We start from the raw sequence: 21,088 nt of genomic DNA on the forward strand, positions 1-21,088 counted from the left end.
TATAGGCCCTCTAAATGCGATATGATCGTCGGGATCGATGTTCCCATCCGTTCTTATGGTGAGATGCAAGCCATAAGTATGAATGTGACATTAGTAGCCACGTCCCGTGCAACGTTTGTTAAGAGGTTTTCAAAGTAATGGCTATGGTTTCCATTTGTGTGTTTTGTATTGGCTGATTCCTTACTCATCTACCTTAAATAATTCGATGCCTAATCTCATATCTATGTTATATTTCCTTGAAATGCGTGCTTTTGTATAAATAACCGTATTCTTATCTTTCATATTATTATGCTAATGTTGATTTATCTTGTTCTATCTCATTTAGTTGCCATGTTTAAATATAAATTTGATATTCATATCTTTTGTAAGTATCTTACATGACTTACCTGTTTTAGTTCTTTGTTATGTTCATTTCGACAATTTGTGGCTGAGAGAACCTTGAGTTATTCCCCACTGACTGTGACGTTCATGTTTACATGAATGACATGTATTAGCTGGTGCATGTATGGGGTGAAGTCATGTGTGAGCTAGCGAGCACACTGGACTAGTAGTCGGTTTAGTAGGATTGCTTAGACTCACCTTTTATTTTTTGTCATTTGAGGGATATATTTTCCCTCACCTTGACTATCACATTTGTATAATTTAATCTTTATTTCCGCATTCTTTATTTGTGTTTTAGATTTTAATGAACCCGCGCTTTAAATTTTAAAAGTTTCAAAATTCCCTAATTTCCGCATGAATTTATAAGTTATATTTTCCGCGTTATCGCGGGGTTTCACAACCACCCTCAGCACCACCGACAGATCTATGCCGTAGACGACCACCACGCCAAGCCACCGTTGTTAGACCAAACCGATGGCCCTCCCCCACTTGCGCTCAACCACCATGCATCCACCCCTCTTACTCACTCTTCCATCTCCCGTCCCCTCAATAGTGTTTTATTGACACAAACCCTAATTGAAAAGACTCCAAAAAAAAATGAAAGTAAAACACTAATATGGTTCATAATTATGCCACAAACAAATTAAATATTTGTTCTATACTCTTATTATCAACGATAATTTGATAAATTTGTTATTCCGACTTCGCCGTAGGGTGAACATAGTTTTAAATTTTTTAAGGTAAGGGTATTAAATGAAAAATAATAGGTAAAATGTAGTGTATTGAGTAAAAAATATACTGCGAAAATAAATTGTTTAAAAAAAAGAAGAAAAAAAACAAGTGGTGAGAGGAGACAATGGAAAATAAACACGTTGTATAAAAACAAATAAACAAGGTGATAGCAAAAGAAAAACGAGGAACGCGTTTGTAAAAGGCGTGACAGCCACACATTAGTCAACATTATCCTATTCTCCTTCACATACACCCAATTTCCACCCCCCTTCTAGAATTCTCCCAAACCCTAGATCCCCTTTTCATCTTCTCTTTCCTTCAATCGCCGCCGCCGCCGCCGCCTCCCCGCCACCTTCAATCGCCACCTTCAATCGCCACCCTCAATCGTCGATTCGCATCCCTCCGATCTCGATCCCCACCTTTGATTGATTGATTGTTTGTCCTATCGCTAATCGTTCGTGGTAATTTCTTTAATTTGAATGATTTTTGTGATTGTGTTGTTCGATTTCGCGATTGATTGGTGTCGATTTAGGGGTTTTGTTTGATTTTATTTGTTTTTGTAGTATATTTTGATTTTAATTGATTTTGATTGAATTGATTAGATCTAGGGTTTGATTTGATTTTTCATCGATTGTTTTGCTTTCGAACCCAGATCTATAATTTCGGTATCTAAATTTTGCAATTTTGTTTTTTAATTAATTAATTTTTCTGGGTTGAAAATTATGAATGCTTACGTGTGAATCTGACGTCAGCAACTTAAGGAAATAAGAAAATAAAATAAAATAAATTAATACTAACCTGTTTAGGGTAGATTTAATAACCCTAAAGTCCTGAACATATATTCAAATGAAGCAAGAACAAATCCTAAAGACGAGTTCTAAATAATGAACTCATACTCGTACTACCGTCCGAATATCTGAAAGCTTTCCATACTCGTATTTTCAAGGGTTTAATGTATAAGTCTCTAGGGTGGAATATACACCGTCTCATTTTGAAACAGTTGGATTACTCGTTAATAGTTGATCATTCTCATTTGATGATATGGGTGAGGTGAAGTAGTACACTTCAGAGACGCCGCATGCAATATGTCTTGTCCCATCTACTGCTGGATTTTATATTTTTAGGGGTCGCCTTCCTAATTCAAACAATGTTTTACCTGGTTAGCTCGCTGCAGCTAACACCATGGCACAAAAACGACCATTCAATGAAGAAGTGGTCGATGAGGTTTCTTCCAAGCATCCGAGACAGGATGGACCCGGTGATGAAATTATGTCACATAATGATGGGATATCTGAAGATGCTAACGTTGTGAAACTCCATGATTCAGGTGCGGATATTTTCTGACAAGTCACCTGCTGTGCTGTATTCTTTGAATGTGGAAACGTTGTACAGAGTATATTTTATGTTTTAGCAATTTATGAAACAGTGTTTAGATGAATTCTTGGAGATTTCGTTTAGCTGACATATTTTATGCTGCAGGGGAGAGTTGCATTGGGAAAGGTGAAGTTGAGTATCATGGTGATTGTGAAAATGCCAACTGCCCTGATATTCTCAGGGAGGGTGTAGAGGAGACTGAAAGTGATGCACCTAGATGTGCCCCTTTCTCTCATTGGTCTACCAGTAACACTAGTGTGGATGATGATACACCAGAAGAAATGTTTAACATTCCGTTTTATTCTGGATATTACAATTTTGACCGCCCTGTCAGGTTGGCGAGTGACGATGATGTATATCGTTGTTTGTTAGATTATCCTCCTCGAAAACAAGTCCCTATTGGTCCTGAGCATCAAGCAGACATTCCATCTCTTGGCAAGAATACTTCAAATGGAGATCTCAATGGGACCTGTGTAATGCTAAATCTAGAGACCTCGTCTTCGGCACATGGAATTTCGAAATCTGGATACGGTAGGATTGACTGTATATGCCCGGATCGAGGTTCCGTAAGATGTGTGCGAGTGCACATAGCAGAAGCTAGGGATAAATTGAGGAGGGTCCTTGGCGAGGATGCTTTCACGGAGCTGGGCTTTAACGATATGGGTGAAGTTGTGGCAGACAAGTGGGCAAATGAGGAAGAGCAATTATTCCATAAGGTTGTATATACTAACCCAGTATCTCTGGGTAAAAATTTCTGGGATGCTCTTTCAGCCGTGTTCCCATCTCGAACCAAGATGGAGATTGTTAGCTACTACTTCAATGTTTTCATGCTGAGAAAGCGGGCAGAGCAGAATAGATGTGACCCGACGAACATTGATAGTGACAATGATGAATGGCAGGGAAGTGATGATGATGATGATGACGGGGACGATCACGAGGATGATGACTCTGGTATCGAGTCCCCTGTACGTCTTGATGGTCTTGTGTTCCATCAGAACGGGTCACATGGCCGTGATTACGGAGAGGGTGATGGTGATGTCTCTGATGATACCCATGAATTTGATGAGGGCACCAGCCAGGGGCATATCCATACTTTTGACACTGATTCCGCTTCCCAATTCTCGGGAAAAAAGTCTGATGATGGAGGTAAAAATGACGTTCGAGATGGGTCATGCACATCCTCTGATTCTGTGGCTTCTTTTCAAGAACGTCCGGCTCAAATTGACGGCTGTCACGACTGGCATGATTATATTATAGACTCGACCGATGCTAAAGCATGGGATGGGTATATGAATTGCCCTAAAACGGCTAAAAGTAATGTAGATTTTTTACCAACATGCAGTATGATCGAAGAGGTTTTTGGAGGAGATTTCGACTCCAAAGATCACAGATGGTGAAATGGAGTAATTTTAAATTCTTGTATTTCATCAAGTTATATTACTCCAAATTTTTTGGTCGAGAATCGGACAGTAGACACCCGGAGATTGACGATGTGTTCTGTCCTCAGAAGGATGACCTCTTCCTAGAAAAGAATAACCATGTTTTCGTCGATAGTCGGGGCTTCCAAAATCTTTCCCGGTGTAAATTGCTATTTGAGTGAGAGATGGGAGCCCCAAGTGTAAGATAGTAATGTTTACTGGTGGTGCGCCGATGTACGCGTGTGGGTTGCTCATCTTTTACAGCTTGTAAAAACCCCAGTAATTTTGGTTAGCCTCTTCTGTAGTAATTAGAATAACTGTTCTCGTTCTGATTTGTATCATTCTTTTATTTAAAATAAGTTATGGATCGTAATTGTTAGTTGACTTGGTTATTTGTTCTCTAAAATTTCAAGAAAAAAGTTGTAAATCGCCTTCGTCCCGATGACCTAATAAAATTATTCAGTAGGCAGTATTCCATTTTATTTGATGAAAACGTTTAGTATTAGTGTACATCGATTCGCCGTGGCAGAACAACCCTATGTTGCATCGGTGGGTAGCAACATAAATACTCGAACGTACGTTACATCATGACTTTTAATACAATAATCTTACCCTAGTTGTGTGATCAGTAGGATTTTTTGAGAGAAACAACTACAGTAGCATTATTTATGGTATGAAAACAGCAGACAGAAGATTTACAGTGATTAAATGATATGAAAGAGCAAGAGAAGGCTAAACATGGAGAGCATCAACCACTTTTTTTCCCTGAGGATAAGTGTGCATGTAGATTTGTTTGAATGTCATCTTGTTAACCTTATTGTACATCTTGGGTCGATTGCTGCTGACGAGTTCAGCTATTGGTTCGACATCAGTTTCGGGATGAGGAGTACAAAATGCAGCAACTGAGACCCTCTCCTTCACTGGATTAGTTACCACCCTGTGCATCACACTCTTGAATATCCCATTACTCATTACCTGCAATATAATAATGCCTAGATCAGTCCAACTAAGTTCACCAAATATAATATTGACATTGAAAATTTGAACTAAATTACTTCAGATATTTCTTCCGGTCGGGTTAGTTTCTAACAACTTATTATTGAACTCCTTACCTCACCAAAGTCACCAAGATTGATGAAAAGCGCACCAGGGGTAACAGGGACCTTAAACCATTGATCATCTTTGAGGACATGAAGCCCTTCAGGGACATCCTTGTCCTGTAAAAGCACTGTAATAGTGGACTCATCTGAATGTGGTCGCACCCCATACACTCGATCAGGGTGCGGACATGGGGGGTACATCCCAAGCCTGGTTGATATCGATCCTTGATCACCGTGCTGCCTTAAGAATCCATCTTCCTCTAGTCCCAATGACCTCGCCACGGCTTTCAGTAGAACTTCCAACATTAGTCTTAAACTCTCGGAGTACTCATTGAGAATGTCTCTGAAGTTTTCGGGGTTTTTGGGCCAGAATTCGAGCCTGCGTTGATCTTCTGGGACGACTGTAAGAAATAGTCGATCACACCAGTTTAAAGCGTTATTATCGACAATTTCATTGGCATTGCTATATCCATTGAAGAAATCATCCCCGACAGAGTATCTTAGTTTATCTTCTATTGGTAGGGAGAAGAATTCTTTAGCGACCTTCATTAATTCTTCCAGGAATGAGCTTGTTATGTCATGGTTTATTACCTGAAGATTAAACAAGAAAATGACTATGACACTATGAATTATAAGCAAATATGTGCCGGAGAGGTCGTAATCTAGTATTTTAAAAAAATAGTTAATCTTCCGTAAGGCCTGTATATGCGAACTACAGTAATGTTCACATTTATGAAATCCAAAAAGTGGAAAAACAACAAGCATATATAGGACTTAGGAGAATTAAAATTAACTTCTATAAATCTAAAAACGGAAACGTAGAGAAATGAATGATACACCTGAATAAGGAAAACGTGAAGAAACGATGGGGACAAATAGTAGTATATGAAGTTGAAAAGAAGAAAACAAGTAAACCTGAAAGCATCCCCAATGCTTAAGTGCATAATGAAGCCTAGTAAGCTCCTTTTGATGAGTTAATGATGATGAAGAAGAAAGGAGAGAATAATCAATCAACAAAGTATGTTCCCATAAACGAGAAGGTGCATCAATTGCTGGAGGAATTACATGATCTTGTTTTACAAAGTGTCTTTCAGGAACACTTTCTCCTTTCAGAGCTATCTCTTGTACCAACTTGCTGCATGCCATCTTTTCTTTTTCTTTTTCTATCTCAATTTATCAAATAAACACGTTAGGTTGCCATCTTAATAAGCGCACTTTACACGTAACTTGCACGCAGATCGTTAGATAGAGCTATCCCCGTTACGACTTGTTTAGACTAAAAAAGGATTCACCTCACTTAATAATCATCGACTATATGACAAACACAAATTGTCATTTAAGATAAAGGTATCCGTTAAATTTAAAACGGGTCAAATACCTTATCATTTGCTTAGATAAGACAATAAGAAAATATCTAGATATTAACAAAAGACTTGTCTTATTCATGTAAATTGTGTGATAGTTGATCCGTTTTAATCTTAAAAAAAATATTTTCCTTAAGAGAGATTTACTATATGACAAATAGGAAAGAGTATCCAATTAGAACGGATATTCGGATAAAGAGATGACTGTTTTTCGCGTAATTGCGTAAAGAGGATCAATTCTTGATAAACATGCGCACTTGGATAATTGTTTGGCATTTTGTGTCAGATCCTATGGATCCAAACTCAAAACTAATTATCTTGACGTGTTTAGTTTATTTTATATTTTATACTAGGTTAGGTGTTCGGTTCTGTTTGTATTATCTCTATTTATTTATTTTGTTGGAAATAAAACCGTGTTAAACTTGCTTAATTCATACATTTATATTTATACTGAAATGTACTCATAGAATTTATCAGAAACACATTTACTATTCCATCGTTAATATTATTATTACTTTAACGAATTATCGTGTTAATACTATTACATTCACTACTCTGGTTGCTATTTGCTCAAAAGTTACTCCGCTTCCAAGACTTCTGCTTTGGACTACTCTGCCGAAAGACTTCGTGCTTAAAGCCACTTCGCAATAATACTTCTTTGCTTAAGATAACTCTACCCTAAGACTTTGATTTGGTTCTACTCGGTTTGTTACAAGACACACGAATCTCAATATGTTCACACAATGAATGGTGGAGATAACGTTTAAGTTCTTACCACGAGATCATCGAACACGAATACATTTCTTTTGTGCAACGAACTAGCTCTTTAAAAGACACGACTCAGGTTTGCAAAACACGACTCAAAGTATTTGAAAATGATAAACGATTTTGCAAGTTTACTCGATTACAAGCTTAGATTTTTTTCGATTTAAATCTTTGTGGTGCACACTTGTCCAAATGAATTAAGCATGATATTTATAATGTCCAAGTTGTAACACCCTCATACACCAAGGTGTCTTACCAAGACCACTCTAACAAATCAAGGTGCTACCATCTCGGTTGCCCAAGATAAAGGATATCAAATAGACCATCCAAGAATGTTTATTAAAAGATAACAACTGTTTATCAAAATACAATTGAAGTTAAACCACAACTGTTTACAACCAAAACTATCAAAGACCTAATGAATAAACTGACAGCGGAAGCTAGTTAAGCGATCGGTGATGGCTCGACCCCATCCAAACCCGCAAGCTATCCACAGCCATACTTGCTCAATCAACTGCTCACCATCCCCGAATGTATCACCACAGTTTTGAAAATAATAACGGGGTCAGTCAACTGTATAACCAAGATAAGAATTCACAAACACAATCAATATACAAACCAATTCAACTGCAATACCAATCTCCAAACTCCATTAGTATCTCCACTAACCAAAACTATACACCTAAGCGTGTAGCCCTGCCAGGTTACCCGTCGCAATAGGTAACCCTCATCGCCAGTGGGGGGCCGCAGCCTTTCCCACCTAAGCCCCAATCATCGCAACGAGCGCACCCAGATCATTAATGTGCACATCCCCTTTCGACAAGAGGCATAAGGGGCGAACATGGGATTTGAACCATCTCCCGAACATGGTCCCATTACAACAATACCAATCTCAATATTGTCTCAACCAATATCAATCCAATGAAACATATTAATCAATCAATCACAAACAATCTTAAATCAATTAAGCAATCAACTAAGTAGGGAAACCCTACCTTATCGCAATCCGTTATACAACAGCCAATCATACAAATGAACAACGAGTAACACATCGCCACCTACAACAACGATAATCAACAATCAACACACATATGATGACCAAACAGCCTAAACCCTCAAATTAACCCAATCTAAGGTTTGCATAAACCCCTAATGACAACCATAAACTGATTAAGAAAACGCTAGAGACTTACCAACGGAATCGACACGGAAAACGAGATACAAGGACTCATGATCGATCAACCCTTGCTTGGAGATGATGAAGATGATTAGAGAATGTGTACGTCGTTTAGGTTTAAAGTGAAAAAGTGATTTAGAAAACTGACGAAAGTCTTTTATACTCTCCCATCATTTTAATCAAAACCGCGAAAAAATAACCCATTAGACCGGGTACTCGGCCGAGTACGACCTACTCGGCCGAGTTCCTCACGACTCGGACAAGTGCACTTAAAACAGTAGCATGTTTAAAAGCACTCGACAACTTACTCGACCGAGTATGGATTACTCGACCGAGTAAGCTAGGACCAGAAAACCGTAGTATCACACAGGTAGTGTATACTTCACATGTCAAAACATCACACAAAATTATAGTCCAAGTTTAGAAAATATTTATTTAAGGCTTGCTTGGGCAACACTAGAAAATAGGGTGGTTTCTTGCACAAGTAAACCGAGACCCCTTATGCAAGAATTGATTTACTTGCACATTTAATCTAGCTTATGTCTCCAAGTTGCTGCCTACTGTAGATACCTCATTTCTGCACCTCCTGCAGACCACCCGGTGATGATTGGGCCGTATGTTTGGTACGCGGAACGATTTGTGACAGTTCGTAAGTTTATTGTCAAGTGATTGCTCAAAAACTGATGTCTACCTCTTAGTTGTCATCTACGCGCCGATCCGGTCGTTTTGACAGTAATTAGAGTACATTTGGAGTCCGGGCCTAAAACCGTCTTCATTTTCTGATAACCGTTAAAACCCGAGTCAGAATGTTCTGGAATGTTCCGGATATTTCTATTCCATATTTTATAAATATTTCACAATCTTTTAATCTTTGGTAAACAATTTCCCGTAATATTCATACAAAATATTAAGGAAAATAAGATAATCCCGTTATTCCATAAACCAAACACGGAAATCTTTCTTCCGCAAGAGGAAACCACTTGGGAACAGACGCAGCAGGTGTTGCGCCTCTTCCAAGAGACGCAGTGACTGCTGCGCCTCTTCCCAGGTCCTTTTCTGCGTATTTTTCGTATCTTTTTCATATCTTTTCGAGATTCACTTCCAAAGTCTCTCCGAAAACCCTATGCCTTCACGTGATTAGTATAAATAGGAGCCTTCGCTCCTCATATTTCTCACGCGAGTGTCTGCCCTTCTCTTCTCCCTTTGCATTCTAGACCACGTTCTTACTTTTTGGCGTCTACGTGCTTGAACTTTCGACCACGTAAGCTCGGATCCTTCTGAGTACCAGCCTCGTTTGCATGACCGACCAATTTGACCAACTCCACATCAATCAATTTAATTAATCTTAATCGTTTTCCTCTTACGAGGGCACTTTCGTTACATTCGAGTCGAGCATCACTAATCATAAACTTAGTTCATCTCGTTTCGTCAAACATGTAAGTCTGAGGGTGTAAATCTCTCTTTATTTATTGTTATTTACCTTTTTGTATCATTAATGTAAGATTTATGTCGAAAATACTTATTAAAACCGATTTATAAAACCATGCTTTAAAACCCTTTTTACGGATTACCAGACGATGACCGTCGAGAAAGGACGCAGCAACTGCTGCACCTCTTCGAAGGGACGCAGCACCTGCTGCGCCTCTTCGAAGGGACGCAGCACCCTTCGTGAGGCTGTCGCAGTTCCTGCTTCCTTTCTTCTTCCTTCGTCCTCTGTCAATTCGTCTTTCATTGTTTGTTTTCGTTTGTTCTTCAATTCTTTGACATAATAGCACAATAATTTCACATGTATATTGTTTAACATCATTAATACCTTTAATTCATCGTTAATCCCGACTTAAATCCCAAGTAATCCAATATTTGCGAGTTTTCGCCATTAAAATCAATCCGGGTTGTAGAGATTCGATTCTTTCATATTGAGTTTCTGGAATTCGACCTTTTGATATATTTTCATCTGTCTATTATCATATTCGTCATTAATTTATCATGTTTAACCTAATTAGTTCACCTATGTCACTAATCAATCCTTCAGCCATGTAAATAATTCGTTTTATTCGTTTCATCCATGTTTTATTGCTTTTTTGACCCATTCACATGTAATTAATGAATTAAACCACTTCCATCCGAGTCGAATATCGTAATCAATCACTAAATTCACCAATTAACATTAACGATTTGCATTTAAAACTTCATGGCAGAACTCACTCACCCCTTGAACAGACGCAAGAATCGCCGCGCCTCTTCCAGAGGGCGCAGCTCTGCTGCGCCTGTTCCAGGATGACTTCAGTCTCTGAACTTCCGTTCTGCTTTGACCTAGTTTAATTGGCTTACGTATTTAACCAACTATGAATCGTATTATCGCCTAAAATATGTTCGGTTAATTCCTTTATTTTGCTCGTTCTCAATTTATCCATTTTAAAGGTATTTTCGACATAAATCAATTGAATCCATTGTAATTATTGTAATTTTCATTATTGTATTTTTATTGTATTTATCATTTTCCTTTGTATCATTTGTATGCTTTCACATGTAATTGAATCTAAATCCGTACTTTGACATTTATTGTATGCTAAATTAATTGTTCACCGACTTAGTTAAATCTTCACATGCTAGGATTAAAACTTGGATGTTGCATTGCATGCATATAATCGACGATATATCGAGTACGAATAACTTCCCTAATCATTAGTAGAGTCCGCTATCGAGGCGGGCGGGATTAGGTGTTCGATCAAAAGAGCTTCCTAATACGTACCCTCACCCCTTACTCCAGATCTCTGTGAACATCCGTATTCATTGACATCCACGAGAGTCATTCTAGACATAGAATGCTAAGGGTAACGAGTTCTTAGTGTTCATGTCACTACTTTGTGTCTTGACATGACACGAGGTATTCAAACGGTTTCCAATTTTTCACAATAAATTTGTGGCGACTCCACAAATGCAAACGCTTGTTCCCAAGCGCCCCCGTGGCCCCCATTGTCCACAGTTTGGCGACTCCGCTGGGGATAATACACTTACGTGTAGCCAAAAGGGTGAAACTTGAACAAGGTTAGGGAATAGTTTGTACAAGACAATTCTCGGTTTCCATAACTCGGTCTTTCTAGATCGTTTCATTCGGCCTTCCTAGGCCCAACATAACCCATTCGACCAATCGTTTCGTCTAAACGGTCCTAATTCTTATTTGGGCCTAAGGATGGATAGCGATTGACGTTATCCATACCATGGTGCTTACTCTTGTTTGTATCAAGGACTTTCACTACTTGAGGAAATGGACTAGGAATCGGCCTTACTCTTGTTTGGTACGAGCCTCTCCACAGACTTCGGGTTTGATTGTTCGGTATGGCAACCCACCCTTTAAACCAAAAACCCTTTTAAATGCACTCAGCATCCCGTTATAATGCTTGTATAAATGTTTTTACCTTACGTGATCACCATTTTTAAACGAAACCATGACGATTTTTGTAAAATCAAATCCCTTTTAAAAATGAAAATTTCGAAAAAAGGCCAATGACTAGCGCAAAACCGAGTCAAAACACTGTCCATTTGTCGAGTCAAATTTCGGGCCCAAGCCCATTTCAAAACCTCACTTCGAGTCCACTCCTACAACTACACTAAAGTTGACTAGGACCAACATCTTTCAAACCTTGTCATTCCTTAAAAACCTCACTAACACAAGTGGCACACACCCACTTCACGAGTCAAAACATTTCTTTCTTAGTAAGTGTGTTAGAGTGGTCGATCGTCTTTTGATTCGTCGTCGATCTCTTATCTAGTTTTCCAAGATGCCTGAAACAAGTGACGTGAACTTCAACCAACTCCAAGATGGTAATGATCGAATCCTAACCGCATTAGCTCAAATCCAAGTTACCCAAGACCAAGTGTATGATCGCCTTGACACCATCGAAGGCCGTATCTATGCCGTAGAAGCAAGGTTGCCTCCTCGAGAAAGTGAAGTCGTTGATGACTTCGTGAATAACCTTAGGGACGAAAATCCTCCCATGGGAATGACTGCAGCTGAGAAAAGACTCCAATACTTAGAGGAGCAATTAATGTATCTTAAAGGGGATGACATTTATTGGGAGAATAATCGCAAGTATGAGGCCGTAAATTCCAAGTTGCCAACCAACTTCAACATGACGGATATCCCTAAATTCAAGGGGCATGAAAACCCTTTGAACCATATCCATGCCTTCAAGGATTACATGTCTATCAAAGGCATTAAACCCAAGATGTTCTTAAGGATCTTTCCTTCATCTCTTGACACCATCCCAAAGCAATGGTTCTACTCTCTAGAACACAAGAAAATCGCTACTTGGGAAGATGCCGCGATCGAGTTTGCTAAGCAATATGCGGATAATGCTGAGATCCAAGTTAACATGCGAACTCTAGAGGTTCTTACCCAAAATGACAAAGAAGGTTTCACCGACTTCCTAAGTAGGTGGAGGAAGACTAGTACCCAACTAGTTGAACGCCCAGATGAGGCTACTCTCGTAGAGAAATTCGTGGACAACTTAAAGCCTATCTATCCAAATCATTTGAGATACCAAAACATGAAAACTTTCAAGGACTTAACCGTACTAGGGACGAGAATTGAAGATGACATTTGTAAAGGGCTCTTGTCCAAAACGGTAGGTCGAGGATATCAAGGCTCAACAAGTCGTTCTTACGGCTCCACTAGCAAGACCGATGAGGTTAACTTTCTCGAGCCATCCAAGAAGAGTACCCCACCAAGGAAATTCAAAAATCTTGGGGACACTTACTCCAATGCTCTAAAAAGGCTAATGAAATAAGGCAAACTCCAACCCATAGGACCTACTCCCGAACCAGAAAAGAAATCCAAGTTCTGGGACGAGAACTCATACTGCGAATATCATAGGGGTAAGGGACATGACACAGAAAAATGCTACAAATTGAAAAATGTGCTTCAAGACATGATAGAGGATGGTCGACTACCAATACCGCCGGGAGGTAAACCCAACAACACTCAGAATCCTCTTGGAATTCTAGTGATCACAAGTGAAGAATCTACCTTAGATTGTTCACACCTCATTTCTCCAGTTGAAAATGAAATCCATGCAATCGAAAATGAAGGGTTCTACTCTACCAATTTCCCCTACCGTTGCCGACTTCATCGCATGGGCAAGAAGTGTGGATAGGCAAGTTTGGGAATTGGAAAATGTGGTGACAACTTTACATGACCCCAATGCGACACCCAAAGAACATGCGCCACTAATCTTTTCTCAAAATGCCACTATGCAAGAAATAGTCGCCGTGGTTGATAAATTAGTCAACCAAATCACACAATTAGAGGACGAGATCATGAGAATGAGGGAACTAGCTACAGTCAATGGAGTATGAGCCGATGATGATGAATACGAGTATCTCAGTCAAGGAAATAGTCCAAAATGGTGAAGACCAAGATGTGGACCACCTAACTCGTTTGGGGCGTCCATATCAAAGCACTACTCAAAATAGTCCAACCAACGTTATCACGCCAAATGATAATGAAGATGACTTTACTGACCATTTGCTCAAGCAATTACAGAAGACAAAGGGTGATCTTTCAGTCTGGCAATTAGTAGCAAGCTCATTCCCACATCGCCAAGCTTTACTGCAAGCTTTGGCCAAATTAAATGTAGCACATAACTCCACACCCGACGATGTAGTCAACTTGGTCTTCCAAGAACCACCGAAGCTAAGTAATCCCATTACTTTCTCGATGAAGATTTGCCACCCTTTGGCGCTAGTCACAACTTGGCTCTTTACATCACCGTCATTTGCTTAAAGAAGAATGTGCCAATGACCTTGGTAGATGATGGCTCCGCGGTCAACGTCATACCCCTGAAAACGGCATACAAACTAGGCATGAAAGAGTCGGATTGGACCCCTACCAATCAAGGTGTTCGTACATATGATGGTACACGACGAAAGGTCGTAGGACTCGTTAACCTAACCATAGCCACAGGGCCAATTGAGCGAAAGGTTAACTTCCAAATAGTGGACATTGAAGCTTCCTTCAACATACTTCTAGGAAGACCCTGGATTCACGCTTCCAAAGCGGTAACATCCACCCTTCACCAAAAGATCAAAATCCCACTAAACGGCAAAGTGGTGACGATCACTTCGTAGATAGGCAAGTGTGGGAATTGGAAAATGTGGTGATAACTCTACGCGATCCCAGCGCAACACCCAAAGAACATGTGCCACTAATATTCTCTCAAGACACTACTATGCAAGAGGTAGTCACCATGGTTGATAAACTAGTCGACCAAATCATACGACTAGAGGATGAAATCATGAGAATGAGGAAACTGGCTACAATCAATGGGGTTTGGGCCAACGATGACGAGGACGAGTACCTCATTGAGAACTCCCTGGTCAAAGAAATAGTCCAAAATGGTGAAGACCAAGATGTGGACCACTTAACTCGCTCGGGTCGTCCATATCAAAGCATTGCTCAAAACGGTCCAACCAACGTTGTCACACCAAATGATAACGAAGAGGACTCTACTGATCATTTGCTCAAACAATTACAGAAGACGAAGGCTGATCTTTTAGTCTTGCAATTAGTAGCAAGTTCGTTCCCACATCGCCAAGCTTTACTGCAAGCTTTGGCCAAACTAAATGTAGCACACAACTCGACACCCGAAGATGTAGTCAACTTGGTCTTCCAAGAATCACCAAAGCTAAGTAATCCTATTACTTTCTCAGACGAAGATTTGCCACCTTTTGGTGCAAGTCACAATTTAGCTCTTTACATCACTGTAATTTGTCTAAAGAAGAACGTGCCAATGACCTTGGTAGATGATGGCTCCGCGGTCAACGTCATACCCCTCAAAACGGCATACAAGCTAGGCATGAAAGAGTCGGATTGGACCCCTACCAATCAAGGTGTGCGTGCATATGATGGTACACGACGAAAGGTGGTAGGACTTGTTAACCTAACCATAGCCACATGGCCAATTGAGCAAAAGGTTAACTTCCAAATAGTGTACATCGAAGCTTCCTTCAACATACTTCTGGGAAGACCTTGGATTCACGCTTCCAAAGCAGTAACATCCACTCTTCATCAAAAGATCAAGGTCCCACTAAATGGCAAAGTAGTGACGATCACTTCGTCACCCATCAAGGCAATAATCGAAAAGCAGTCGAACAATCAATTCCTTGCAGATCCCGTATACGAACTTGGGGGCTTCCAAAGCATAAGTGTCATAGAAAGTGAGTTGGCACCCTTATACTATGATCCCTACTCCAACTTGGTGGTCAACCACATACTCAAAACCCAGGGATACTTCCCTGGAATGCCTTTAAACCCTACCCGAAGAAATACCTTCGCACCATATAAGGAAGGCAACTCAAAGAGGACACCACTTGGACTAGGGTACAAGCCCACTATAGAAGAGGTTCTCGAAATGCTTGCTCAAGTCCAAAACCGCAAGCACGTAGGAGTCCAAATGCGACCCTATCTCCCCACTTTAAATGGGTACTTTGTTCAAGAAGGAAGCCTAGAACTCTTTCATGGGTTTCCCGAACCTTGGCATTATCTCGGGAGGAAGCTAGCCGGAATCAAGATCTTTCACGATTGCTACTTCATCCCTCTAGAGACGGTTTCTACCGTCAAAACCCGTCAAGCACCTTGCTTAGACGAACAAGCTGTTAGCCTATTATTCGGAGAAGATCGATTTGTTAGGGCCGCGCATGATGAGATCATTACCATGATACTTCAAGACGATCTCTTCAACCCCACAGCGTTAATCACATAAACCAACGCAAGTCAACAGAAAGGATGGAGAAAATCAATCAAGTGGACAAACAATCAAGGAAGACTCTTCAAGCTCACCACTGGAGAAGGAGAGATGTTTAAAGGAGAACCAGAAGACGATGAGTTCGAGTCGGAGTCGGAGTAAGAGTCAGAGTCTAGAGAAGTCATTAGAGAGTCTCCTCCTGTCGTCATCCCCACTCCCTTTGTTTCTCCTAGCTTAGCCTCGAGTAGTCACAGTAGTTCGGGAAATGTCCCAACCACTGTCCCTTTGCCGCCACTGACCATGGATCAGTTGGCTTCTTTGTTTCAACTTTACTCAAACTTTAATATGAATAAATCAGGTTCTGCTTACTCTTTGTGTTATCTTGAGTGCAATTCTGTTTACGATGATACTGAGGATGACCAAGACCCAGACTCGATCGAAATACCTCCCTACGTAGCCAAAGAAATACTACAGGAAGGGGAAGGGGGACCAGTAATAGAGGACACCGAACCTATCAATGTAGGAACCGAACTAGAACCCCAAGAACTTAGGATAGGGACTACCTTGAGCTCTAACGAAAGGGCCGATTTCATAGACCTCCTAAATGAATTCAAAGACGTTTTCGCTTGGTCCTACAAAGACATGCCAGGATCGACAGGATATCGCCAACATAGGATTCCGATTAAGCCAGGTTTCAAACCTCAAAATGAAGCTTCGACGAATGAGGACAGAATGGGATCTCAAGATTAAGGAAGAAGTTGACAAACAATTCAAAGCCGGGTTCATCAAAGTTTCCGAGTATTCTGACTGGGTAGCCAACATAGTACCTGTACCCAAAAAGGATGGGAGAATCCGTGTTTGTGTTGACTTTAGGGACTTAAACAAAGCAAGCCCTAAGGATGACTTCCCTCTACCTCACATCGATATATTGGTGGACAATACTGTAGACCACGCATTACTGTCCTTCATGGATGGATATGCGGGTTATAACCAGATCAAGATGGCCATAGAAGACATGCATAAGACCGCCTTCGTCACTCAATGGGGAACCTACTGCTATACAGTGATGTCGTTTGGATTGATCAACGCCGGAGCTACATATCAACGCACCGCAACTACACTCTTACATGACATGATGCACAAACAAGTTGAGGTATACGTAGACGACATGATCGTCAAGTCCAAGGATAGAGAGGGGCATATTGCGAACCTTCGCAAATTTTTCACAAGGCTACGAAAGTACAACATGAGGCTTAATCCTCAGAAATGCACATTCGGAGTAACATCTGGCAAACTCCTAGGATATGTCCTTAGCCAACGAGGTATAGAAATATACCCTTCAAAGATCAAAGCTCTGATCGAAATGCCACAACCTCAAACAGAAAAAGAAGTCAGAGGATTCCTGGGAAAAGTGCAATATATAAGTCGATTCATATCGAAACTTACAATGATTTGTGAGCCTATCTTCAAGAAGCTCAAGAAAACGGACCACACCATGTGGGATGATGATTGTCAAAAGGCATTTGACCGAATCAAGGAGATATTGGCCAAACCGCCAGTGCTCATGCCACCGCAACGAGATCAACCTCTTGGTTTATATCTCACAGTAACCGACACAGCCATGGGTGCCATGCTGGCTCAAACTGTAGGAAATAAAGAAAGATCTATCTACTACCTTAGTAAGAAGTTCTTAGAATACGAGTGTAAATACTCACAACTCGAAAAAGACATGCCTCGCTCTTGTGTGGGCAACGAAGAAGCTACGCCATTACATGCTTAGTTACTCCGTCAAAATATACTCCAAAATGGATCCAGTCAAATACCTCTTCGAGAAACCCGTCCTCAACGGACGCCTAGCAAGATGGACTCTGATGCTCTCAGAATTTGACCTCAAATACGTGCCGCTGAAAGTTATAAAAGGTCGCGCCGTCGCCGAATTCTTCGCAGAAAATCCCATCAATGACACACAAACAATAGACACTTGGCCATTTCCAGACGAGGATATACTCCAAACTGATGTAGATTCCTGGGACCTTTACTTTGACGGAGCATCAAATTTGAGAGGATTTGGAATAGGAGTGTTGCTCATTTCTCCTGAAGGCGAGCATACACCAATTGCTGTCAAACTCGACTTCGAGGTGACAAACAATGCTACAGAATACGAAGCTTGTCTAATTGGACTACAAGCGGCAGTAAGCTTAGGCATTAAAAACCTCCGGGTACATGGAGATTCATCCATGATCATCAACCAAGTTACAGGATCTTGGAAAATTCGAAGCGAAAGCCTCGCACCTTATCAAGCCAGAATAGACCAAGTTGCCCAATTCTATGATCACGTGACATACCTACACCTACCTCGGGAGGAAAATCAATTTGCAGACGCTCTTGCGAAACTTGCATCTTTGATTAATATGCCAGATCACGTGGTGGAAATGCCTTTGTGCATCGAATGACGATCAGAGCCGGCTTATGTCCATCAAATCACCGACGAAGAGGAAATCGCGCAGGAACCCTGGTTCCAAGCAATCCTTAATTTTAAGCTCAATGGTACCTATCCACCCGATATGGATAAGAGGGGGACAACGTGCTATACGCCTGCTAGCTTCCCAATATGTTCTCATGCAAGGAGAGTTATACAAAAGGACACCTCTTGGTGTAATCTTACGTTGTCTTGATCATTCACAGGCACGAAAGGTGATGGAAGAAGTCCACGACGGAGAATGCGGTCCTCACATGAGTGGGCCCATGATGGCAAAGAAAATCACACGTTTGGCATATTATTGGACCACAATGGAATCCGATTGCATCAAATACGTGAGACATTGCCACAATTGCAAAATCTTCGGGAATGTACAACACGTCCCTCCTTCATTGCTCTATACAATGACATCTCCTTGGCCATTTTCTGCATGGGGAATTGACATAATCGGGAAGATAACCCCAGCCGGAACAGGAGGCCACTGTTTCATCCTAGTGGCAATTGACTATTTCACCAAATGGGTAGAAGCGACTTCCTACACCAGTCTCACGGCTAAAAATGTGGCAAAGTTCGTGCAAAACAACATCATCTGTCGATACGGTTGCCCACATGAGATCATTAGTGATAATGGATCACATTTCCAACCAGAGACCGAGCAATTGCTAGCCAAATACAAGATTAGGCATCACCACTCTTCGCCCTATAGACAACAGACTAACGGCGCGGTAGAGGCGGCAAACAAGAATGTTGTCACGATTCTCAAGAAAATGATTGACAACTATAGAGATTGGCCAAGCAAGATACCCTTTGCTTTGTGGGGGTATCGCACATCTGTTAGGACGCCCACTGGGGCTACTCCTTTCTATTTGACCTACGGCATGGAAGCTGTACAACCAGTCGAGCTAGAGATACCATCCTTGCGAATTTTACTCGAAAGTCAAATCCCGGAAGCCGATTGGAAGAGGGATAGATATGAAGAACTCATCCTCCTGGATGAACGTAGGCTACGCGCCTTGCATAATTCCAAACATACCAAGCCCGTATCAAACGAGCTTTCAACAAAAGGGTTAAGCCCAGAAACATCAAGGAAGGAGACTTAGTGCTCAAATCGGTTAGAGCTCCTTTACCTGTTGACCCACGAGGAAAATTCAAACCTAATTGGGCCGGACCATTTCTAGTCAAATCCATACTCCCAGGGGGTGCGGTTAGAATCACTGACCTAGATGGGAATGAGTTTTCAAACCCAACAAACATTGACCAACTAAAACGGTACTATGCCTAGGATAGGGACAAAAATGCGCCTCGCGTAACCCTACATGTCGCTCTCGTGGCACTAATTAAACGGCCCCTGGCCAAGTTGAAATAAGCCAATGTCACTGTACTCTTGTATTTTGACAAATTTATCATCCTCGTATCATCAAATAAACTAAATTTGCACCTCCAGAGTAAGCAAAAAGCTCATGCTTATTTTCTAAGTTCATTACAAGCTCTTGCTTAGAACAATTATTCTTTTACATTTACTCGAACTACGCGCAAGGGTTTGATTTTATTTTTTAAGTGAATACGTAGGCAATCCTTCACAGGATACAACCCATTTATTTTAAAATGTAAATAGAAGGACATTTGCATTTCATTTGGAATTCGACAAGAATAATAAATAGAAAATCACAACGGTTTCATAACCATTTAACCTTTTTTTTATTTCATTCATTTTCTAATAATAATAGTACGCTACATAATAAAAATAGAAGAGGCTAGGATTCTAAAAACCCCACCTTTTTTATTACAACAATAAATAATAATAATAATCAAATAACAAATAAAGACTCGGGCTATTCCTCCATCTTCCCCTTACCCTTGTCATTCTTGTCATATTTCTTGTCACGACCTCGAGTCGGACGCTCTTGCGCCACTTTAGACCTAATCACCAAAGGTCTTTCTCGAGGCCTAGACTTTCCATTCTTACCAATCACCATTTCCACGACAGGAGAGGTCTTCGGTTTCTTCGAAGGATGAATAACTCGAAGCCCGACTTCTTCTTCTCCTTCTGTCAGATGCTTCTCCTTTTCTTTCTCTACCTCGCGCACCTTGTAGTCAACGGGCTCGCGCTTCCTCAATCTCTCGCGCTCTTCCGGAGTAGTAGCCTTTCTCCATCGCAGATAGGAATCCGACACCCATAAGGCATTAGCGGAGAAATTCAAGAACCACATGTTTCTTTGAGCCCATTTAATGGCCCACTCCCTTCGGCTCTCTGTAGTAAGCGCCATAGCAGTCTGCGGGATGGTATCCAGCTTCGAGATCGTCTGTTTCAGCCCAACTTGTCTCATCAGCCTTTCCGGGAAGATGCACACCATAAACTCCAATCCAGGAATGCGCACGGACCGAGTAGGATCCAAGGAAGAGACTCCAGTGACAGATTTGAGGTGCCACCACGGCACAATCCACCTAATCAAGGGACCATCATCGCTCTTCAGTTTGTTCTCCCAATAATTGCAGACTCGGGTGAAATCCACCATGTAAAGCCTAGTCCTCATCGCAATTGAACGAGCATGA

General features: G+C 40.9%; 2 protein-coding genes across 3 annotated transcripts; one reads left to right on the forward strand and one right to left on the reverse strand.

Annotated features, from left to right (window-relative positions):
* The first annotated feature begins 1,288 nt into the window (after positions 1-1,288).
* LOC141608206 (uncharacterized) lies at positions 1,289-4,387 on the forward strand. Of its 2 annotated transcripts, none has more exons than XM_074427573.1 (3): positions 1,289-1,574; positions 2,288-2,440; positions 2,593-4,387. In XM_074427573.1, the coding sequence occupies exons 2-3, from the start codon at positions 2,296-2,298 to the stop codon at positions 3,882-3,884; spliced, it is 1,437 nt and encodes a 478-aa protein (XP_074283674.1). In that variant the 5' UTR covers positions 1,289-1,574; positions 2,288-2,295; the 3' UTR covers positions 3,885-4,387. The 2 variants fall into 2 exon arrangements, with proteins under 2 accessions (XP_074283674.1, XP_074283669.1); XM_074427568.1 differs by having other exon boundaries at positions 1,291-1,574; positions 2,278-2,440.
* LOC141608214 (protein LATERAL BRANCHING OXIDOREDUCTASE 1-like) lies at positions 4,383-6,418 on the reverse strand. Its single transcript, XM_074427579.1, has 3 exons — positions 5,921-6,418; positions 5,018-5,596; positions 4,383-4,880 (listed from the first exon to the last, which is right to left on the reverse strand). Exons 1-3 carry the CDS (start codon positions 6,149-6,151, stop codon positions 4,638-4,640), a joined length of 1,053 nt encoding a protein of 350 aa, XP_074283680.1. The 5' UTR covers positions 6,152-6,418; the 3' UTR covers positions 4,383-4,637.
* Between the last annotated feature and the right edge of the window lie 14,670 nt (positions 6,419-21,088).

This window comes from Silene latifolia, chromosome 1, assembly GCF_048544455.1.
Source record: "Silene latifolia isolate original U9 population chromosome 1, ASM4854445v1, whole genome shotgun sequence".
Taxonomy (NCBI): domain Eukaryota; kingdom Viridiplantae; phylum Streptophyta; class Magnoliopsida; order Caryophyllales; family Caryophyllaceae; genus Silene; species Silene latifolia.